The sequence below is a fragment of the Anser brachyrhynchus genome (assembly GCF_964034855.1).
Source record: "Anser brachyrhynchus genome assembly, chromosome: 1".
Classification (NCBI taxonomy): Eukaryota; Metazoa; Chordata; class Aves; order Anseriformes; family Anatidae; genus Anser; species Anser brachyrhynchus.
This window is the reverse complement of record NC_137694.1, coordinates 154585344-154607865: the sequence shown is the minus strand read 5'-3', so window position 1 is coordinate 154607865 and position 22522 is coordinate 154585344. Positions and strand designations below refer to the sequence as shown.

At 36.5% G+C, this 22522-nt stretch overlaps 1 protein-coding gene across 5 annotated transcripts in view; it reads right to left on the bottom strand.

The window, feature by feature from the left end:
- Positions 1 to 22522, bottom strand: part of NALCN (sodium leak channel, non-selective) — a 237353-nt gene that overhangs the window by 35769 nt on the left and 179062 nt on the right. For all 5 annotated transcript variants that reach the window (XM_080575903.1, XM_080575902.1, XM_080575905.1 and 2 more), the window contains 5 exons: positions 21811 to 21947; positions 19976 to 20117; positions 8124 to 8197; positions 744 to 845; positions 240 to 309 (listed from right to left, as the gene is read on the bottom strand). In XM_080575903.1, coding sequence (XP_080432029.1) covers positions 240 to 309; positions 744 to 845; positions 8124 to 8197; positions 19976 to 20117; positions 21811 to 21947 — 525 coding nt within the window. The remainder of the gene's footprint in view (positions 1 to 239; positions 310 to 743; positions 846 to 8123; positions 8198 to 19975; positions 20118 to 21810; positions 21948 to 22522) is intronic.

Below are 22522 nucleotides of genomic sequence, written 5' to 3'. Positions count from 1 at the left end.
ATCTATCGCAGCAAGTGCTCCAAAACCAGTAAGCCTATCAGTCATAAAACCATGGCAATTATTTTGAAGATAATTTAAATGCAATTACAGTATTTGTTTTGTGATTTCAAGATTTCAAAAGACAGACTGTAAGCAAGATCACAGATAAAAAATTAGCCTTACACAAGCATTTACTATCTAGTACATATTCATATTTCCTATATTCCCAAGTTGAAACCATCTTTTCTGTGAGGACTTACATCTTGAGTCAACGTTTCAAGAGACTTTCCTCTACTGATTCGCTGGCTGTTGGAACCATGTCTTAGTGACCTGAAACAATCATAATCAATTTAACGATATATCTCAAGATGAAACTTTGACCTTTATAGGATGGCCATTATAAAGTACTGTTCTCCAGCCATACAATATCTCATATTCTTATCATTTTTTTCTTGCCAACATCAGAAGCTTATATGTACTTCAATTGTTTTCAATCTGGTCTAACATAAGCCAATTTATTTCCTTCTGATCTTTAAATTGATAGTTTTGTTGTCAGAAAAGGAAATGACATTTGAAATAAAAAGGCACTTTTTCCATTTATACACTACAATGGATTTCATTACATTTACAGTGAAGAATGTAGAATTCAGCTCTCTGTACATGTAATTAATTTCATTTTTACACATGCCAGGTATTGCTCAAATTTAACTCTGTTCATCACCCTCATGTTAAGAACATTTTTAAACCATTCTGTCTGTTTTTACCTGCGTTCTTGTCGTATATGATGCTGGACACTAAGTATTGACCTTTCCTTTGCAGGCTGCCCCTCAAAGGACCCACTCAGCATGCGTTGTCTAGTGCAGGCCCTATGAAGAAATATGTTGATGATGGCATAGAATTTTCAGCATAAATAATAATTTCTGAGGTAGTGCATTCAGACAAGTCAGATTGGCTTTCTGGGAAGCAAGAGCGTGGTTTAACAGACAAAAACAATAAAACAGCAACAGATTTTCCATGAAAATATATTATTTCCAAGGTAATGACTCCCACTCTGCATCATAACCAGTCATTTGGTGAACCCTTTACGTGTTTTAGCAAGGCTTATCTTTGAAGTATTTTTTCAGTTTTCTGTAGAATTTATGTTCCCACAATACTTAATTCTTTAAGTGTGCAAAGGATCAAGCAATGCACCAATAAGCAGTAATACCAGCTTCTCAGCAACAGGGATGGGGAAAGTACAAGTGCAGCTGTCATTTTTGGGTACTTTCCTTCCAGGCCTGTACTAAGCAAAATATTTATGTACATGCTCCAGACTTACAGCATATCTTTGAGTGGTCTTCTGTAACTGGGACCAAATATGGTTTGAGATGAAACACTGCACACTGGTGACATCCTGTAATATGCAATATTTACTTTCCAGGAAGGCATTAAACTTGCAGCATTTTCCTTTTTTTTTTTTTTTTTCTCACTTGTTTGCTCATTTGTTTCCTTTTGCTTTTAGTGAATTTTGGCAACCACATATTGTACACTATTTTGTCAGAAATTAGTACTTAATTCAGAGATTTGGTTAGTAAGTGTGCTTTAGCTAAACAGAGCATCCATATCCTTCTTTCACTAGATAGATTTGCTTAAGAAAAAGAGAGGTTTCCATTAAAAGAGAGTTGACAGAACTCCTCTGATAGCTGAGAAATGGAATTTCAACCTTAGAAAAATATTTTCACTTTCCAAGGGTATTGCAATTCTAAGTTGACACAGTGCATGACTTTTTGCTCATTCTGGTGATATTTCATACTTTCTAATGAATTGAATCTCCTTTTTTTTTTTTTTTTAAACATAAAAAACCTACATGCTATTGGAGGGACCACTCTATTCACCACTCTACTCTACCTACGGTTGGATAAATGCTATCGACAGCATGGCATCATCATGCTTGATGGCAAAAGGCTTCCTGACTGTGTACTTTCCCCACTATGACTCTGTTTTTCACTCTTCTCTGGTATTTTTCCTTCTTTTTAATTAAAACATAAATAATAGGCGTATGGATCCAAAGTGAGATCTGGAACAAAAATGAGAAGCTTAGAATGCTTGTCAGTGCCATCACCTTCAATCACACTGTCATGCTAGAAAAATACTTTGTGCTACACTTGTTAGAGAGTTTTGTATTCTCATTGTCATCCCTGCCTTGCTGTTTCAGCATTTCTTCTACCAGTTGTTAGAATAATTATTATTTTCCTTGGGTTACAGAAGAGGATTTCAGAAGAATTGATAGAATCAACTGAGCAGAAGGAACCTCAAGGGTTCGACTAATTTATCATCTCTCTCAAAGCAGGATGGATGGTATCTACACTGCTTTGGGCAGATGTTTGGCTAACTTCCTTTGCAATACCTGCAGTGTTGGAGCCTTCACAGCCCACTAGCCCAATGTCACCACAGTGCTATTTATCACAGAGATCTATAACATGGTGGGTCTATCACTTGGCACTAAAAACATAAATCAGAGTAACTTCTTTCCAATGGATATATGCATCCTGGTATTTCTTTCTGTTTGTGTTTGCAGGAGGCAGGTGAAATCCCATGATGTCATATGCTCATGGAGATTTAAGAAGGTAGTGACTAAATCTGGATTTTGTGCCTCATGACAATCATCATCATCTAAGCTTAACTGGATTATTTGTTCTGAGAAATGCACAGTATCAAAGCCTGGTAGTTAGGAAGAAAGAAATCACACACTTAAGAGAAAATGCAAATCATATGCAGAGAAACTTCTCGTAAGTGATTTAGAACTGATAAACATGAGGACTAGACAGCAAAAGCTTCAGGAGGTTTGACAAGAAAATGTGCAACGTTTCACACCTTGTGCAGAATACCTCCATGCATCCATGAAGGCTGTGGAGTGACTGGCTGCGGAAAAGGATCTGGGAGTTACACTGTGCACTGTATCTGGCTGGGATGGAGCTAACTGGATGGTAAGTTGAATATGTTCCTACCATGAATAAGGTGAACTACCTACTATATTGTGGAGGAGTGTAGTCAGCAGATGGAGGGAAGTTATTATCCCTCCTTTACTTTGAGCTGGAGGGGCTGCACCTGGGCGACAGTTCTGGGTACTCCAAGAGGGATGCTGAAACACTGGAGCATGTACACTGGGGTTACCCAGTAGGCAGGTGGCCTACAATACAGGGAGAAATACTGCCAGAGAAAGTTGAGGGAGTTGGGCTTCTTTATATTGGTGAAGAGGATGTTAAAGCATGGAGCTAAGCTCTTGTTAATGCGAGATGACAGAAAAGTCAGCCCTGGCCAGAAACTGTGGCTTGCGGGGTTCACACTGGACATAGGGAAAACCTTTCTCAAGAGTAGGGTAATGCAGTACTGGAAACAGAGAAGGTGGAAAATGAAAAGCTGACCAGATCCAAGGTTAGCAGTAGACCTACTTCAAGTGGGCAGTTAGACAACATAACTTTAAAGTTCCCTTCCAACCAATATGTCTGTGTTTTTCTGATAAACAAACTAATGATAAATGTTTGCTCAGACCCTTATGAGAGGAGGTGTATTATATCACTGTATTACTGTCCAGAGAGAATTTATTCATCGATTAACTTTATAACTTTCCTAGAAGCACACTCAATCTCATTACTTACGTACTCCAATATCCAGAAAAAAAAACCCACTGTATTTTAATGAAATATTTGTATGAACACAGCCTGAATTAAATATCTTCTAGCATATTAGCAACTTAGTAGAACTGGATATTTAATTCAAGCAATTCTTTGTTTTTCTTCCCCCCAGAAGCACTCATGGCAGTTTCAGTTTCGGACATATGACAAATGCACTTCAGTGAATTAGCTGTTTGTGAAACTTAAGCACTTAGGCATGAGTTGTGTTATTCCCTCAGGCCCAGTAAAAGCATCAGACAAACTTTGACCAGAACAGTGAAAATCCTGTTGCAGATGCCTAGCACCAGTTTACAGTTTCACTATAGCATCAGCTATAATGGAAAGCAAATAAAAAGCTACTCATTTTAAAAATGCTAGTTTCCAAACCTGTCACAATATATTTTATAATAAACTGAATTTTGGTGATTTTAGTGAGTTTGATTGCCTTATCAACTGACCATAGAACTTTCAAATTATTCCTTGTGTTTTAGAAAACATGGGCATAAGCCCTTACATGAGAGTGACTGGCACAGGTTTCCCAGAGAGGTTGTGGAGTCTCCCTCCTCAGAGATCTTCAAAAGCCAGATGGACACGGTCCAGGGAAAACAGCTTTTCGTTGGTCTTGTTTGAGTACAGGGCCTGGGGGGCTTGATAGGTAGGATGTCCTCCAGAGGTCCCTTCCAACTTCAACCATTCTATGATTCTATGAAGTATGGTTTAATAGACACCAGAAACATGTTCTGCACTATGGATACTTTGATTATATTTTGGCCTATGTGAGACTACTGTTAATTTGTTCAATTTCCCCACCATTCTACATCATTCACAACTTATCCCCAGCACTGGAGAGAACAGATTACTTTATAGACAAGATTTTGACTGGATCTTCTCCACCTTCACCACTTCAAAAAGCCAGTGGGAACAATCAAGGACTAAACACTGTTTTTAGATGATAATCCCATAAGGAATGAAGGTCAAAAAAACTGTATGCACAGAACTTGCTTTTAAGATAAAAAGCAGTGAACATAGCAAGAATGAGTGATAAAACGTGGGAAACACTGAAGATACACAGAAGGAATGAAATTTGCTAGAAGCAGTGGCTATTGCTGCTGAGGAAAACACATATTAATTTTTGGGAAAAATGGAGCTGGTTGTAATTCATACTAAATGTGATCTTGTTTTGAAAAAGTTATGCTAACTGGCTATAACTCACTTTTATATTCCTTCATTTTCCTCAGAAATGTGAAGCCCTTGATTTATGTGAAGAATCAGGCTGCTTTGTGCTCTGATAATGGCAAAGGTGATGCAAGTCACTGGTCAGAGTCAAGGTGCCCAGGAAAGTAGCTGCCACATCCTTGACTCTGCTCCCAAGACTAACTGCACCAAGACCTCAAGAGGAAAAAGTGAAGGCTGGTTCCAAGCAAGGCTCTTCAGATAATAGGTGGTTCACCTGAAATAGAGTAAGAAACTTAGAGATAATGAAAAGGCCTGAGGTAGCCTCTATTTTGAGGGACTTGCAGTCCATTTTGTTGCATAATGTAACAATAGATGAGCAGGTGAGACACCTAGAATTGAATGTATGAACCTTAACTCTGCATGGTTAGGACAGTTTATGCCCTTCTTCTTCCTCTTGGGGGAAGAAGATGTCAAACAGCAGTTCAGTGTTTCACACAAAGAGAAAAACAAAGTTTTGATAGAGGAAGATGCACAAGAGAGGGGTAACCGTACCTGTTTTCCTCCTACTTCGTTGGTTATATTGAAAAATTTAGAATTTGATTAAAATGCAATTTTGCAAGGTTAAAAACTAAGGGGAAAAAGGTAAGAGGTGGGCTTAAGCCAGAACAGACTTAAAATGCTCTTTTTAGTACAGCAATTTGGTCAAGCTGAAGTTGCCTGTGGGCAGCTTTACCTTGAAGAGGCATTGCTTTAGATAAATGATACTTAATTCAGGTAGACAAAAACTAAAAAGACTTTTAGAAGGAATCTTTTCAGAAAGGATGTCTTGAATTTTCTCTTATTGTTCTTGGCATAAATGTCATTTCTTCTTTTGTCAGATATTCAGAAAGGCTGAGATTCGGAGTATATAGCTTTTATGATGAAAGTAAAAATAAGAAAAAGAATCTCCCATCTCTTGCACATTTGGGTTTTCCTGTGTTCCTAGAGCTGAATCCAAATTTTCAGGTGTAAAGATTATCCTTTTTTTATCACTTCTTTTTCTGTTTGTAAAGCTCCCTTGCACTATTATCATGGAAAAACTGGCAGTGCTCAGCACCAGCATGCCCATCATTGGCAATGCTCTCTACCAGCATGCCCACCAAATAGATATACCATGAACACAACCTTTTTATGCTGGAACATGCAGTGGAGATGTCACAGTTCAGAGCCTACTTAACAATTCTGAGGCATAAATACATATATTCTGAGGATATGAATATATCATTGTTCCATTTTCTCAGGAGGAGATTAAAGACTGTCTCTTTGTAAGTGACTTACATGCAGCCCTATAAAGCACTGGAGGACATATGATCCCACATTTTGCTTACTTGACAGAAGTTCTCTCCTTTTCTCTGTGTTCCTCAAAAATTCATCAATCATGACACAGGAAGTAGATGGGAAAGCACATTAAATGTACATTAAATTATCAATTTAAATAGATTAATTAAAATAAATTAATAATTTAACTAATTATTAGATTAAAACTTTCTTCTTCTGTCTTTGAATCTTTTCTTCAGAGGAATTCAGAGATGAATTGATGAGAAGTCCTCCTTGATACATAGATTTGGCAGAAGTCAGGCTCTAAAGGACCAAGAGGAAGTCAGTGAGATTGAAATTGGAGGGACTGATTTCTGATTCTGTCCTGGTACCTCTGAAAACCTTGTGAAGTTCAAACAAAGGTTCATTTGGATTCTCCTCCCACTCTGCTTCAGACTTCTCCTGAAAAGGAGGAAGTTCGGGGCTGATGGAAGAACTCACCAGAAACTGAGCCCCTACAGATGTGACAGTTTAAATAAATAATATATATGTATATATAAAGTGAGGCATTCTCTCTGTCCATGTTTTCTCTGTGGTATAGTGTAAGGAAAATGCCAAAGAAACTGAAATTTGTGTAACCCTAGAGGCATCAATAACATTTTGATAATATAATAATATAATATATAACATAATAGCAAAGAATATATATAAAATATATATATAACATAATAGAAAAGAATATAGCAAAGAATTTTATTATGAATTCTTTACTGAAACACTGCCATGAAGTGTTTCAGTAAAACCATATTTTTGAAGGTTTTTGATTAAGACAAAGAAACAGGTATTTACCCATCCATAACAGCGATGCCCATAAAATCAAAGTATATTCACGGACTTCAAATGCTTATAAAGAGAGCACTAAGTTTTCTTAAAAATGAATACTTATGGCCTTTCAGTTATATTTCTTGTTAATATTTTGACAAAGAACACTCACTTGAATTTGTAATTGTTTGTGTTTTCATTACAATGGGTTTCAAGACAGATAAAGTTGCACATTAATTTCTACATTTCTCTCTGTGCTGTATTCTTATAGAATATTAAAAGAACTAAAGAGCTGTAATATTTCTCAAATAGCATGTAAGCATAAGGCATTTTTCAAGCAACTTCACAATTCAGAACTCACACTGAATTCTTAGTGCACTGCTTCCCATAAAACACTGCCATACTTCATCTAATCCCACAGCTGTACTTCTCAAATCAGTTACTCATGCTTATACTGATTATTTCCCTGGGACAAGTCATTTCCCAGTCACAGCATTCTAGAAATGAACCTGCTTTGGTGACAATGTAAATATAAAATACGAATGATCTATAACTTGTTGACATTGTTAATACATATTGTATCAATGATAATCATTCTAATGTGAAACAGACAGTGGCATGAAAAACTGCAGCATGGCATTACACAGACAATAGCTTTAGACTTGGGAGTACATTATTTCCTTACAGTACTGAGTATTTACTTTTTATGGAATACCAAAGTGAGTGATTATTATTAAAACATTCAGGAATATCTTCTACAGAAGTCACAGTTTTAAAGTCTTTTTCATTGTATGTCTCCTACTTGGAATATGATTATCTGAAGTCTATGCTTTCAAGTGCACAATCCCTATGAATATTTATTTGCATGTCTACACAAGAACTAGGTTGGAATTCTTTAGGCAAAGTAGCATTGCCTCTGAAGAGATATGTTTGGGTTAATTTTGAAGGAAGAAGTGAAAGGAACTGAAACACAATCCTTCTACATAGCACAGAGTTCAAATACAAATCTCTCTCTCCTTGCTGTTCAAACACATAATATACCCAAAGAGCAATTGATCTTTGATAATGAAGACAACAGATGTACTACGAAGGGACAGGTTATCATAAATATTGTACATGCAGTAATATTAATGAAAAGCAAAGTTAGGAGAAATCAGTTGACATTCAAGATAACACCAAATCACTGCTGATTCCTACCTTAAAATTTTATTGATTGCTGTCTCTTTTTCAAGAAGATTTCTTGCTCTGATGCTGAAAACAGATTTACGGAGCTATAAAATTAAGAAAAAAGTGTATTTTTTAATTGCCATGAAACAGCATGCACATTGACAGACCAATGAAACATTGTGCTGAGTGTATATAAAATTAAACACACAATGTTGTCTGTCATACAGATATTTTTCACAGTCTGTGGCACTAGTGTTTTTTTTACAGGAAAATGGTAGTGGAAAAAGATCAAAATGGTCATGCAGGGCAAATTTCTTGAGGAATGTGTAAAGTCCTAGCCTTATCTTGCAGCTTTTGGCCTTCCTATCCCAATCCTTAGCTGGCTCTGGGTGCAAAGAAGCAGATAGTTTTGTTGATTAGCATTAATATTATTCCCTTTATTATATTTTCTTCCCAAGTTGGCCAAGTCACAACTTTGTCTTAATCCTTACTATGCCTCCCCCTGACTGCCTCTCAGCAGCATTTTAAGCATATACTTGCGAACATTGTTTGGGAATTCCTGGATGTTAAATGAAAGGACTGGGCTACAAGAAAAGCAAACAATTCCTGAGAAAGTGGTAACAAACATGGCAAATCAAAGAACAAATCACAGCTGAAGAATTTAGCTGAAGAATTGGACCTGTGATGACCAGAAAGCCTCTAGTACCTTATAAGATGTAATTCTGTCAACTGTTTGGAGATTATCATCCTGAAACATATGTTTGAGACAGATATTAGGAGCTTCTAGCAATATGTGCTCTTTTTAAATAAATTAGTCTGAAATGGAACCTTTAAGCACATTTCTTTAAAACTGTTTATTATAACTATTTGATTTATTTAATTTGTGCATGTCTGACTTAAGGATGTAAGTATTACTTACAGAAGTATTACTTACAGATTTCTAAAAAGATACCACAAATCCAGAGTCATTCAACAAACAATTTTGCTAGAACTTCTCTCGAGACTTAGATCGACTCTGATTCATGGTAGGATGTCCACTGTGGAGAAAAATAGAAGCCTAAAAATTACCTTAAAACTTGTTACTTATTCTGGCTGTCCTTAATATAATGGCTACTGCTTTTTAAGTCACACTTGTAACAGCAAACTACAATCTCTTTCCTAAAAACTGCCTTTTTAAGTGTGACCCCTTTCACCCTTCTAAAGTCCTAACTCATCTCTGTATAGACTGTGGAAGTAAGAATATGGATGAATTGAAAATACCACTATTCTTGGAATTCTAGGGTTTTCTTAAAAAAATCTTGCAGCTTGAAAACTGAAAAAAGGTATGGAACGCTTCAGAATGTAGTTTGGAAAATAAGATATTGGCATGTCAGGAACTATTCCAAAAATACTAACAGCACTGTTAGTATAGGATAACTAACATAATATGTTAGTATAATATAGCACATAATAAAAAATTGTTCTGTTACCTGGATATTGTTAACATCAAGATAAACTGAAAATCACAGTATGATATAAACCAGTTAAATGTTCTGTAGGAGTAAATATTTTATATACCAAATCATATTTCAGTATGTTTAAACTTATTTACAGTACCTCAGCATGGTACCTTACTATGGATTTACATATAACTCGTACTGGTGAAAGCAATGGCAACTCTTTCACATCTTTTTTTCTTCTAATGTCAGCAATTAGGAGCTGAAATTCCAGATGATTAATTTTTTCCTGTATCCAGATTGGGGAAAAAAAAATTCCAAACCTCAGGAGTACCTATCCTTTTGCAATATTAGTTTTTTGTTTTGTTTTAGTTTGGTGTTTTTTTTTTTTGTTTGTTTGTTTTAGGACTTAACTAGAAATCTTAAACTTAAGCGAATAATGAAGGGGGAAAAACAGCTTTTTTGATTCAGTTGGGGTTTTTTTCTGTTATAGATAATTTTCTTAGAATAATTAAAACTGCATCAAACATCAGGGAAAAAAAGAGTACTGCTTACTAGTGTAATCCATTTATTTTTAATGTCAATTACTTGCTTGTTGACGTGTCTTAGAAATGTAAAGTATTTCAAATAGCAAAAGCATTAATTTCCTTCCAAGTCCAGTTTTTGTTCATCCAATTTCAGAAAAAAGTTGAGTCAAATCATTTTTCCTGAAAATTTCTACAGCTCTCTATCTGCTATAGACCACTTATTTTAGGTGTTTAAAACAGATATAAGAACACCTTGGCATTAAGCGTGTGGCGCAAGAAGGAAAATTCACCCAGGCTGTCAACAAGGGAAGGTGCCCAGGAAAAGTGGGAGTTTATACAGAGGCTGGGCACACGTACAGATACATTTAGTGCCTCCCCAGGCCATCTAGTGCCAGCGAGTAAGAACAGCTCAAGAAAAGCTGCTAACATGTCTAGGCCAAGGATTACACACATCTGGCACATTCAGCTTCTGGGGACTGCTGAATCCTCTCTCTGGACAGTGCGGTTAACAAAGAAGGACTAGATGTGAAACGCACTCCTGAAGAAGTATGTACTTGGGCATTAACTGGTCTAAGCATGCCCTATGGATTGAGTTTTAGGTGAAGGTCTGAAGGTTTGTTATCACCCTGTCCATCTCTCCATTGTGATAGAATTTAGCCTGGAGCCAGGTATCCCGTTGCTTAATCCAGGAGTACATGAACATGAACAAGGTCCTACACCTTGGTGCCTAGGGATCTCAGTGGTCCAAAATGGAACTGATAATACATACAGCTCAGGCACATCCAAGGATTACACCTTTTGAAGATGATGGTCCTCACTGCTCTTACAATTTAGGAGTCCTTGCTTTAGCCAGATGAAGCAATACAAGACAGTATTTTTAGATGTGTACAAACGATCCATTTATTATATTTAAAGGATTCAGTAGTCAGTCAAATTGCAACATGTTTAAGAAAATCAAACCTTATTGTAGATTTTTAAAATGTGCCCTTATTTCTATATAAGATAAAGAAACCAACTAACAAGAAACTGCTTCCCATTTAATTTCCCAAATTTGCATAGCACACCAGGCAAATGCAATAGAACTGTAAAAACAGCAAATGGGGTTGATGATCACTATTTTGTTTAATAATGCCTGGATACAGCATGCTGGTGTAGGAGGCTGGCAATTAAAAACTTATGGTACCTGCCGAGTTCTTGAATGTTGCAGAGGAAATTACTAGCAGTGCTAATGTGGAAAACACATTACTTGATCAGATGATACAAAATTAAATAAGTATACAATACTCTACTGAGGTTATTTTATTGTCTATCCGTGTAGCCTGCTGATTTTTTTATTATAGATTGTGATGTACTGAGGATACCCTCAGTGTATCATTATTAACCATTATTTATTTATTCACTTATTTATACAGGCTATAAGTACACTTAGTGCATAAATAACAATGCCATATAACGTTCTGCTATAAAGCATTTTTTCTTAGCACAAGATACTGTCCTGAAATTGCCTAACATTATCCGTTACTGTTAAATATGTTTTCAACAACACATTTAAGGAACTCTTGGAGGTTACCTGGATCTGTAAGGAACAGCTGTGACAGGTCAGCAAGCTACCAATAATACTTCCTGGATGAAAATATTTTAGATAGGAAGTGTGTACTCCTATCAAAACATGAATAAAACAGCATGGTTCCCATATTCCTTTCAGTTTATTTATACAAGTGTGCCTGTAGACACAGAATTAGGAAATCTGTTTGTAGTGCTTCTTCCACAAGTGCTGGCGTCTTTCATTGCTGCTGTTGGTAGGACAGACTTCAGGCAGACAAAATGACTCATTCCTGTCAGTGTGAACTTGATCTGAATTCTGCATTCCTATGCAATTTGTCCAAAATGACAAGGACAAAGCAATAAACCACTGTAACCATTGCAAAGGCAGCTAAAGCACACAACATTGTTGCTCTCCAAGTGCCACCCGCTGCTTCGAAAAGGTACTGCAGCCATTTTAAATGAAAATCTTTATTTAGTAGTACATGTAAAATTCCTAGGCTTTCTATCCTGGAAAAAAAGAAAATTCTTTGTGTAAGATTTAAAGGAAAGCAACACAAGACAGTACCATTGCTAGATGACTGCTAATGATTGCGGATCAGTCCCACAACTGGCACAGCACTGCTGACTTCAGGGAGATCTGTGATAAGTGGTAACAGTTAAGATACGTCTCAGCAGTTTTAAGTTTTGAGAAATGCTATTCATTGTCAAGTGCCAATGCATTCGTTTTGCAAGTGACATGTATGTGGGGCACAACAGCAGCCAGCACTGCATAAATCAATTAATTTCAACTTGAATTTGACATAAAATAGCGTGTTATCAAGAGGTTAAACTGTGGTGAGGTAGTGTATTATTTTTATATCAGGTGCAGAGCTGACAGAAGAGACAAGTGCTAGGTGTTCTGCAACACAAGAGGAGACAAGGTCACAAAGACAGTAATGAAATATAAATGTCTGAAATGTTTAGGTGACAACAGAAAAAAAAGGAGAACACAACATACTTTTCTAAGTCAATCCCTCAAGTGTTATAAGAACTTTAGAATTTTAGCTTAGTGCTGCTAATAACAATCTTTTATAGGCAACTGCAGGACCATATGGGAATAGTCTTCTGTACCATGGCAGAAATTCCAAGCTAGGGGAAAAAAATCATCCCAAGCTTCTGTTTCAGTTTGGAATTTGTTGGACGCCAAATAATGGTTTATGTAGAGTTGCTGAATGAACAGATTGTTAGGTATTATATCATTATTTAAACATGTACAGCTTCTAGGGAAAATATGAAGAGTCACTACAGTAAATGATATTTTAGAGTTATTTATAAGAAACAGTGAGGAAATGTTTATTTGGGCTGAATCTGTTCAAGATTTGAGCATTCCATTAAATACAAGATAATTTTGGCCCACATGAATTTGCTGTGTAGCCTCTCAAATGCATACATAATTATTTGTTCAACAACATCCTGTCTATGCATCTTCGGCTTGAAGAGATCAGACTCTATCAAAATGAATGTTACAGAAACCTGAAGAGTGTTGGAAGGCCAAACTGCAAGACTGCAAGTTGTTGGTAGGCATCTAACAACATTTCCAAAAGAATTGATGTAGGTTAATGTTTAAATCGTGTAGAAATCAGTGGGAAATTTCTACAGCTCTTTTGAAAACTTTACTTAATACTTACAGAATCACAAAGGATGTAATTACAAGGAACCTCTAGAGATCTGTATCCCTCTCTCAAAGTAGAACTAATTATTTCCATTTCGACTTTGAAAATCTGGCCCTTGGCAAGATTGTCCTACATAAGAAACAGGCTCACCGAACAGTCAAGAAAGTGGCCTACCATTAGCTAAGTACCACAAGGAGTCAAGGGCTGTAGCTTTTGATCAGAAGGCTTGAGTGAGAATTGGGCATTATCTCCTTAACTCTCCCGAGCCATTGACCTGAAATAGTCTTAATTCCTTTTGTAGACCTTGATTGCTGCCTGTTTCTTAAGGAAAGACATGCTCTTCTAATTAGCTGATTACTGGTCTGGAAAATCTACATGGTCTTTCGTAACCAGGAACCTTTTTCAGTTAAGTCTGAGAATGTGGAGAGGGCTAATACCAACATACTCAGAAAACCCCCAGAGACTTAAAGAGGATGCTAATAGTCCATCTCAGACACACAGGGGAGCAGCTCCAGGAAGGGAGAAGCATCTCTTTCTTTAATGTTTTGTCATAATATGGTTGGGTTTCTGTCTTCAGCATATCTGAGCTTTTTACTTCCAGTGTTTTCTTTTGTTTTCTTCTGTTTTCCATCTTTACTCCAGGCAGAAGCCAGGGAAAACATGGGAAAGGCCAGTAAGGAGGGCTGGGTAGATTACTGATGGTTGCCAACAGAAGGGTGGAAAGTGAGGACTCCTGGCCAAGCTGATATGGGGTTGTGATATACTCTGCTGGTGCACAGCGATGGAGCAGGAGGCCCCACTCCACACCTTCACTTCTAGGTAAGAAGGTACTGCCCGTCTGGGCTGGACTGGGAGCAGAAGAAGACTGAGATAGGGCGAGAGTTTCAAGTTTGAGGTAACCTGGGTTGGAGGAATAAGGAAGAACATTACTTCTGGTTGTACAAGCATATAATTCCCTTCACTAGAACAAAGTGATCATGACTATATTTAATCAGTTTTTGTGAATGAGTATTATAAGTGGGTAACAGAGATCAAAGGGCTTGGAGAAGGCGATCTGGATATTCAGTAGGATCAGGGAAAGGGAGAGTAAAGGCTCAACTGGAAAGGCTTTTCTGCAACCCAGCCCCTCATCAACTCTTCCTTCCTTCCATATTTATGTATGCTCTTATCTGTTAGAATCCATCAGCCCTAAAAATTTTGCCATGTATGAATTTTGGTTGATTGAAGAAACAAGAGGCGTATGATCAGCCCCCCGTGTTTTAATGCATCTTCCCAGACTTTGCATCAAACTCTTGAAATCTGTAAGAGCAAAACTGATGAAAATAGAAAGCTAATACCAGAAAGAAGTGCTGAATTGTGGCACTTTGAAAATGATAAAGTATCCAATCCCCAGTTTCCTTTGTTTCAGAATGTAATTGAAAATTGGTCTTTTCCAGGCAGAATTTTGAGCACACTATGTAGAGGCAAGAATGACAATTTAAAATCATCAGTAGCTAGAGACAGACCATAACAAGAACAGTGTCTTATTATTATTGCAGTTCTATCTTCTCTGCTCTGAAACATGGTCACAAAAGTAAAATATTAACAAATGAAATATGTATGTGGTAAAATGCTTTATGCGAATGTACTTCATTAGTTTTTCTTTTCCTGTAAATTTATTATTTCAACATAGGGACATTGTTACATATCTGTTTTATCTGAAAATAATCAAAATCTCCGAAAAATGCAAAATTAACAAAGAGGCCTCCTGATTAATTTTCAAAAACCCTGAAATGCATCAATGCATTTCCATATATTCACTTCATTAGAAAGATCTCGATAAGAGTAGACATGGGACAAAAATCATCTCCTTTGAAAATCAAGGTTGTAATGACCAAGAAAATGATAGGTTCATAAGCCACTCTCATTCTATCAGGTAGATTGTTTTAATGGCTTTTCTGAATGTTATAACTAGACAGATTTTGGCAATATCCTGTGAATGACATAAATAGGTAAGACTGAAGCACTTGGCTGTGTTTAATTAACAAGAGGTACAAGAAAACAGAAATTGTGAGTGGGGATCTACTCAGATACTCAGTAAGGGTAGAAAAAGATGAAGTTTGAGTGATTTTTGTTGATACTTATTCACAGAGTTCTGCAAAAAAATACTTCAGAAAAAAATGTACTCAGTGTTTAAAAATAAGTACCCTTTTCTGCTTGGAATTCACGTGCAATTACACTTTATTAGCTTCTGTTGTATTCAAAAGTAGTGTGATATAGTCATTCTTTCAAATTACATAGGGAAAAGAAGAACTAGGAACACAACAGAATGTTATCGTACTTTTTGTGCTCATGTTCTGCTTTGCACAATACAATAGCCAAAGAAAAGTTCAGAAGAGGCTGATTAACTTGGGACATGAGTTTATTAGCATTAGAAGTACAAATTCACCTCTGGAAATGAGGATTCATGAGTAAATATTCTACCCTTGTTTCTTTTCTAAGAAGAAAAAAGAGGAATAAAGTTTATAAGCATGTCTTCACGCCTGATGATTTTCTGAAAGGTATCTTAGGACATCCTGTTTTTGATTCTAAAAGGTATTTCAGCTTTAACAATTACAAACACCTTCTGCAGGGAGAACTCCTTTCAGAATACTCTCAGAATATATGTGGTTCTTTTTGAAAAACAACAACAACAACAACAGAATAGTTAATGAAGAAGCTGAGCACAGGCCACTAAAAGACATGCTGGAACAAATTTCCACATTAAACAACAACATCTTATCAAGAATAGGTGGCATGTCTCAGCAGCTCACAAATGGAGCGTCTATGATGCTAACCAAACATGCATTAACAGTTGTGGTCAATCTTGTGTGTTCAATGTGTGTCTGAAATAGTAAACAGATAAAAATATAACCTTTCCCTGAGGTGTTGAAAACCACTGATTTCTACATAAACCAAGGGGAGTTAATCTCCAAGGGAGTACTCAGACCCTTCCAGGATGAGGCTTGTAATTGGGTTGATGTTTGTGTCCCATCCCATCTAGCTTTAACTGATATCAGCAGGATCACATCTGGAGATGAATCCAAATAGCCTAAAAAAAACGGATGCAAAGCTCAGCAGCCCACCTGCTAGGTAACACAGGTCATCATGAACATATCACCTCAGTGCGCTGTTCTGTGCACCAACTCCCCAAAGAATGCAGAATCCAGCACGAGGTCTGCTGCTTAATATTGATTGTCCTCCATGGTAATGGCAGTGGCTACCTTTGAGATCAGCATTCACTTTTTGACCATCACCTCCTGTCATATGGCTGCTGCTGTAACTAGGAAATCAGCGGGAGAGGCATATGGTGTGGGAGGACGAGCTTCCATGGGAGCTAGACCTCAGTTATGGATCTTGGTCCCACAGGAAAAAGGAATAGCTATGAACTTCAATGCTTGCAGAGCTAAAAAGGAAACTCATACAAGTGAAAGGAAACAGGATGATACAGGGGATGGAAAAGAGAAAATACATTTGCTACTATCCAGTTAATCTTAAAAATGCAGAAATAAAGGCACTAGCTTGTTTATAATATTTCAACTAAATGGAAGATGCTAAAAGTCTGAGCTATAAACAATGTCGATATATTGAAAGCTCTTTTGCTTTGTTTTGTAATTCAGTCCTGCTGTGCCACAGCTGTAGACATGCACATGGGCATATCTACATAATGAGCCACAGGCATTTTTAAAGTTCATCTCATAAGCCTGTCAGATTTGAAACATAATTTAACAGTGATGTGCTGTGTTGTGTGGTCAAAGATAAGTAACCTGTTCAGGAGCGTCCTCCTTGCAACATCTTTTAGCATGGCTTACTGAAAGTTGTACATCTCTTATGAAAGCGCTCTGAGGTGTTTGTGCCTTCCTCTGATTCTAGTCTCGAAGTTAAGAACCCAAGTCCAATGCTCAAGAGCCAACTCAACTGTATTTTACTAGACACCTGATTTGTTGTAAATCTTACAGCTTATTCGTTTTTGTCCCTTAAAACTGGCTGTGACTGTCCCTGAGGCTCTTGTGAGAGCCATCACAGTGAGATGTCTTCATTTTCTGCCAACTTCCTTTCTTCTCATCCACCCACTCACACAAAAATTATCTGTGTACACATATTTCATCCTGTTCTAAGAATTCACTGAAATATTGGTTAGCTAAGGAATTTCCCAGCATACTGTGAATAATTTTTGTACAACTGTGGAAGTATAAAAGAACACTTCCCTCTGTCTTTGTAAAATTCCCCTTCTCCAACATCTACAATGTTCACGTGATGACATATTTTTATTTTTTAACCCTGTTTTTCAAAACTGTTCTTTTGATTTGGCATAGATGAAAATAATTTCAAACTGATTTTCATTATGGTTATGGGTAACAAATAAATACATTTTTCTACTATTTTGAGAAGATAAAATACCTTAAAATAGGAAGAATTCAATGAAAATCCACTCCCCTCTTACAACTTAAAGCTGCTTTTCAAGGAAGTAGGTAATTATAATTCTGAAAAGACTTACTAAAGCTGTTATATAATAGAACATAGAATGATTTGCTTTACTGATAATGACAAATTATAGGTCAGATTGATTTTGAATGAAAAAAAATTACCATAAATATAGTTGCACATTTTTGGAGAAAGAAAAGAAAAATGTTGATGAAGTGGGAAGTAAGGGAACATATGTATCATATACACTTCCAATCACTTCAGCAGATATGGAATGCAGAAATGCTATCTACATCCAGAAGAAACTGGAGGAGCCAGCCATATTTCAGGCACCTCAGAGGAAGCAAAGAGTCAAACCTGACAGCAGAATCCCACCTTTTGATTCTAACCTATTTTTTTTTCACCAACTACAATGTAAATGAGATATGAAAAATTTCTGAAGCCACTGTCATCAGAAGCAGTGGGAGCGCATCCTAGTATGCAATGTTATCAGTAAAATATTTGTTCAGGTTTCTATTCTTACATACATGCAAGGTTTACATTTAAATGCAACCAGTCATTCCAATCTTGTTTTAAGGATAAGATATTTTTAAGAAGATTTGTCCATACAAAAGTAAGGTTGCTTTGGCAACTGTAACTATAGGAAGCCATAGTAATTACTTTCACAAAATCCTACCTAGTGTTTTCTCCCTCTTAATAGGAATGTGTAAATACCTCATTTTAAGCTACATTTATGAGAAATATTACTCTTCATAAATCCTACCTTTGAGGCATGGAAATCCAAAAGTACATACTAAAAGCAGATTGAATAGTGCAAAAACAATTTGCAAAAACTTATTTCAATTAAAAAAGCGAAGTCAGATCATGCATATTTGCTCTTGGAGGGAAGTGAAAAACTGAAAAGAATGTACCTTTCTATTTTCGTATTTCAAAATATCATTGAATAAACCGTGCCGTTTATTCATGTATCTCAAAAGACAATCAACAATGATTCACTTTTGTGGACAGCGGGAAGAAGAAATTAAAACTCCAATTTAATATACTTCAGCTACATATTAATGTGAACAGATCTACCAAATCATTGCACAGCTCTGCACTGCACACTGTGGAGTTCAGTGTGTGGCTCAGACCAAGTTTAAGGCCTCCATTCATCTCTTCATCATGTGGTAGAAATGTACTCTGATTTCCCAGGCATATTGTTTGAGATCCATCATTAGTAATATTTAGTGTAGTTCTGCTGACCCCTACGTTTGTTAGTTAATAATTTCTCCAGTATTTCTGCTGTGCTTGTTAGAGTAGATGGCACCCATATAGGCTTGATTCCTTCCCATGGACTTGTTTGCTGAAGAATATTGCACCACAGCCCTCCCTCTCAGGCCATGCTGTTCAGCTTTGGCATACTGATGGCACAGACTACACTGGCCACAATGCGTTCTTGCATTGCATTAGGTAAGAAAATTAATAGTTGTTTGTAAATAGGCTCTTTACATACACTATCAGAAGAGCATTGCTTTCCCTAACTCTGCTTCCTGCCTGTACGAATGCTATCCCGAGTTTCAGTTGCAAACCATGTACTTCCATGGTATCTTCCATGGTACACGCTGAGTTTTTTTTCTGACCCTGTAGTTTTGCAAGGTGCCAGAAGTCACACACATTTACTCATGCTGCTGCACCGTTGTCATCATCATTCCAAGCAGTCCTGATATTTTTCAAAACCAGCCATCCATGCCAGTCCATCTGGGAGACTATCAGCATATAGTACAGTGAGCCTCAAAACTGTTTGTTTATCATCTGTTTTCTAGCAAATCCCAGGCCTACACAGAGGTTAATGCCCTCTAAGTAACTAGAATAATTCTTAGATTTTTACATATCTCCACTGATTACACTTTACCTTGCTTCAGTGAGTGTGTAAAGCACTGTAAAAGTAGCAAGACACTCAGAAATCCACTGTGATATTCATAAACTTTTGATTTTCTACTAGCTTCGCAGTGATTAACAACAAGACTATTTTAAAAAAATTAGGTTCATAAGATGGGATACTTTGAACAAAACTATGTATCACATCCTGAATTTTGAGATGAAGGAGAGAGAATTCAGACAAAATAAGGCTCTACTATGATGTCAGTTTTAGGATACCTAAATTAAGTATAGCGTTTTATTCTGTGTTCAGTTGCCCTAGCTTTTGTGTGCTTTTATGTAATTTGACAAACTGAATAATCTGAGGTCTCTCCTCACAATATTTGAGGATAGACATATACTGCTGTGAATTCTTGATTTACCTTTTGATCAATATATTTGTTTTCTTCAATTCCTGATCTTTTAGAGTGGTCACATGAGGAAGAAGACGCTGAAGGAAGTCTTCGCAGCAGACAGCTGGTATCTTGTTGCTGGCGATCAATAAACTGCTTCATAAAACTTTCCCTTGTGAACAAACAGAGGATATTGATAGATTAAAAACCCAGGAACAGTTAATATTTGCTTTTCTTTACAATGTGTCACAACCCATTAGTGCTAAGATAAACTGTGAGAAATGGATGTACTGACCTACAGATGTATAAATGGACAGAATGAAGAAAAAAACAATTGATAAAACTTACATTCAGTTTATTAAAAGAATCTATAGCTGAATTGAGAAGTGTGTGGCTTGCATGTAGCTTTGAAGAAAATAGTTTCACTCCCTTTTATAATAATTATTTTATTTATTTATTTACCAAATAAAGTGCTAAATATTTGAAGTGCCTTTTGCAGTTTTTGGCTCTTTTGAGCTCATTACACAGTGAGTTGTTACTGCAATATAAATCAAATGCTGCTATAATCCAAAGGAAACATACTTCCTGCAAGAAATTGTTTCTTCAAGATTTCAAACAACATCTGTTCGTATAACTGCTTTGAATGCCAGTATTAAGGCACTTCAGCAATTCTGTGCCTCACATATGCCACGTTTAAAAAGTATTTCTGTTTACAAGAAACATACATTTATCTTGCTGTCTTTTATATTTAATATCATTGCCCTGTTTTCAGTGTAAATTGACTATGTCATAACTAATTTTTATCTGGAGACATAGTTTTACATAGTGCTATAGCTTCAGATTTAAAGATTTAGCATGATCACGTTTAGAGGGTGCCGGGAAAAAACACAGCTAGAAAGAAATTAAAAAAAAAAAAAAGAGGGAGACTGGGAGAGCACCCTCAATATATAAGTAAGCGATATTCTGGTACTAAGAACAAAGTTATCCGTGACTGTTTCCTTGAGGTTTGGAACACTTTTTCCTGACCCTGTTCACCAGCATTATTCTTTGTATTCAGATAAGATGGTACAAACAGATCAAATCAGTTGTACTAGTATCCTTGTGAGTTTAATGAGAATGTAATGCAATTTCAGAAGACAAATAACAGTGACAGCCATCTTTCACATCATCCTATCTCCAAGCATGTGCTCACTGGGATACTGGTATGGGCACAGCCTGACCTGCTCGGCCAGCCTGTGCTGTTTCAGCAGTCTCATCAGCCTGTATCTGCAGCAACAGCCCTTAGACTTCTGTAATAATTGTCTTTTCTTGGCACCACACCAATTAAAACAGTAATATTAATTGATGATCCAGTAGCCAATTGAGGGACCGATCCTTTGTTAAGGTGAGTTTTACAGCAAAATAGTAACAGTGCACACCCAAAGAGGGGACAAGGTCATCACAATGAAACTGCTGTTCGATGGCCTGCATTATCCACTCTTAATGATTTGCTGCCAGTTGATCTCATCTTTAAAAAGCCACATGAGAATTGATTAGACTGCTAGCTTCCCGTTTCAGCCAAGGACCTAAAACCCAAATGGGAGTGGAAGAACAACAATGTAGTTTTCAATCATACTTTATTTGTGTTGGTTCCAGTCAATCTAGTTCCTTTCATGAATATGTTATAATGAGTGCTAGGATTTTATTTTTTTAAGTAAAAGTAAGATAAAAATAAAATGTCAGCTCCTTTCAACTCTGTTAATTCTGTTTCAGTTCTGATTTTCTGAAGTATCTGCTTCATCCATAAGCAAAACAGTTAAATATTTTTGGAGCTCTGTGGCACCAGACCAGCTTATGGCATATTAGCAATGGGAATATTTCAATACCTTATTTTTGGAACTGTGAAATCTGAAGGAAGCTTGGAGATTTTCACCATTTGTGGCCTGTTTGGAAATTTTTCAAAGATGCGTAGACGCAGTGGAAGCTTCTCTTTTGTATCTGCATTTGCTTCACTTTGCTTCAGCTAAAAACAAGGAAATGAGAAAAAAAGAAAAAGCAAAAATTTGCTCTGTAATATTGCAGCCTTGTTTTTCATAATTCAAATAATAACAGCAATTACCTAAAGAAACAGAAGATGGCAGCAAAGAACTACAGAGGGTAAATTGGTACTCTATTTTATTGGTCTGCTTGTGCTAGAAGCTGACAAATTCCAAACAATACCATGCCTTTAACTGAAAGTCATAAAATGGGAGGATTGCTAATAATTTTAATTTTAAAATATGAAACATACTAATGCCCTATTCAATATGGTTGTTTCTATGTTTCCTTCACAGTTCCCTAACACTTTATCAAGGAAATAAACATCCATGCTCTTTTCTTATTAGTCACATCTTTCTGTATTTCTTGACAGCCCTAAAATATTCCAATAGAAAATAGCATTTATAAAGGGAGTAATTTTAAAGAAATCTAGCTTTCAGAACATGGAAGTAACAGGAAAATTGCATTTAGATGAGTATTAAAAATAATATCAAAAGACTCAAAAGAATCCATCTACATCAGCAATTCTGATACTGAGCTGCAGCAAATCTAATGATGAAC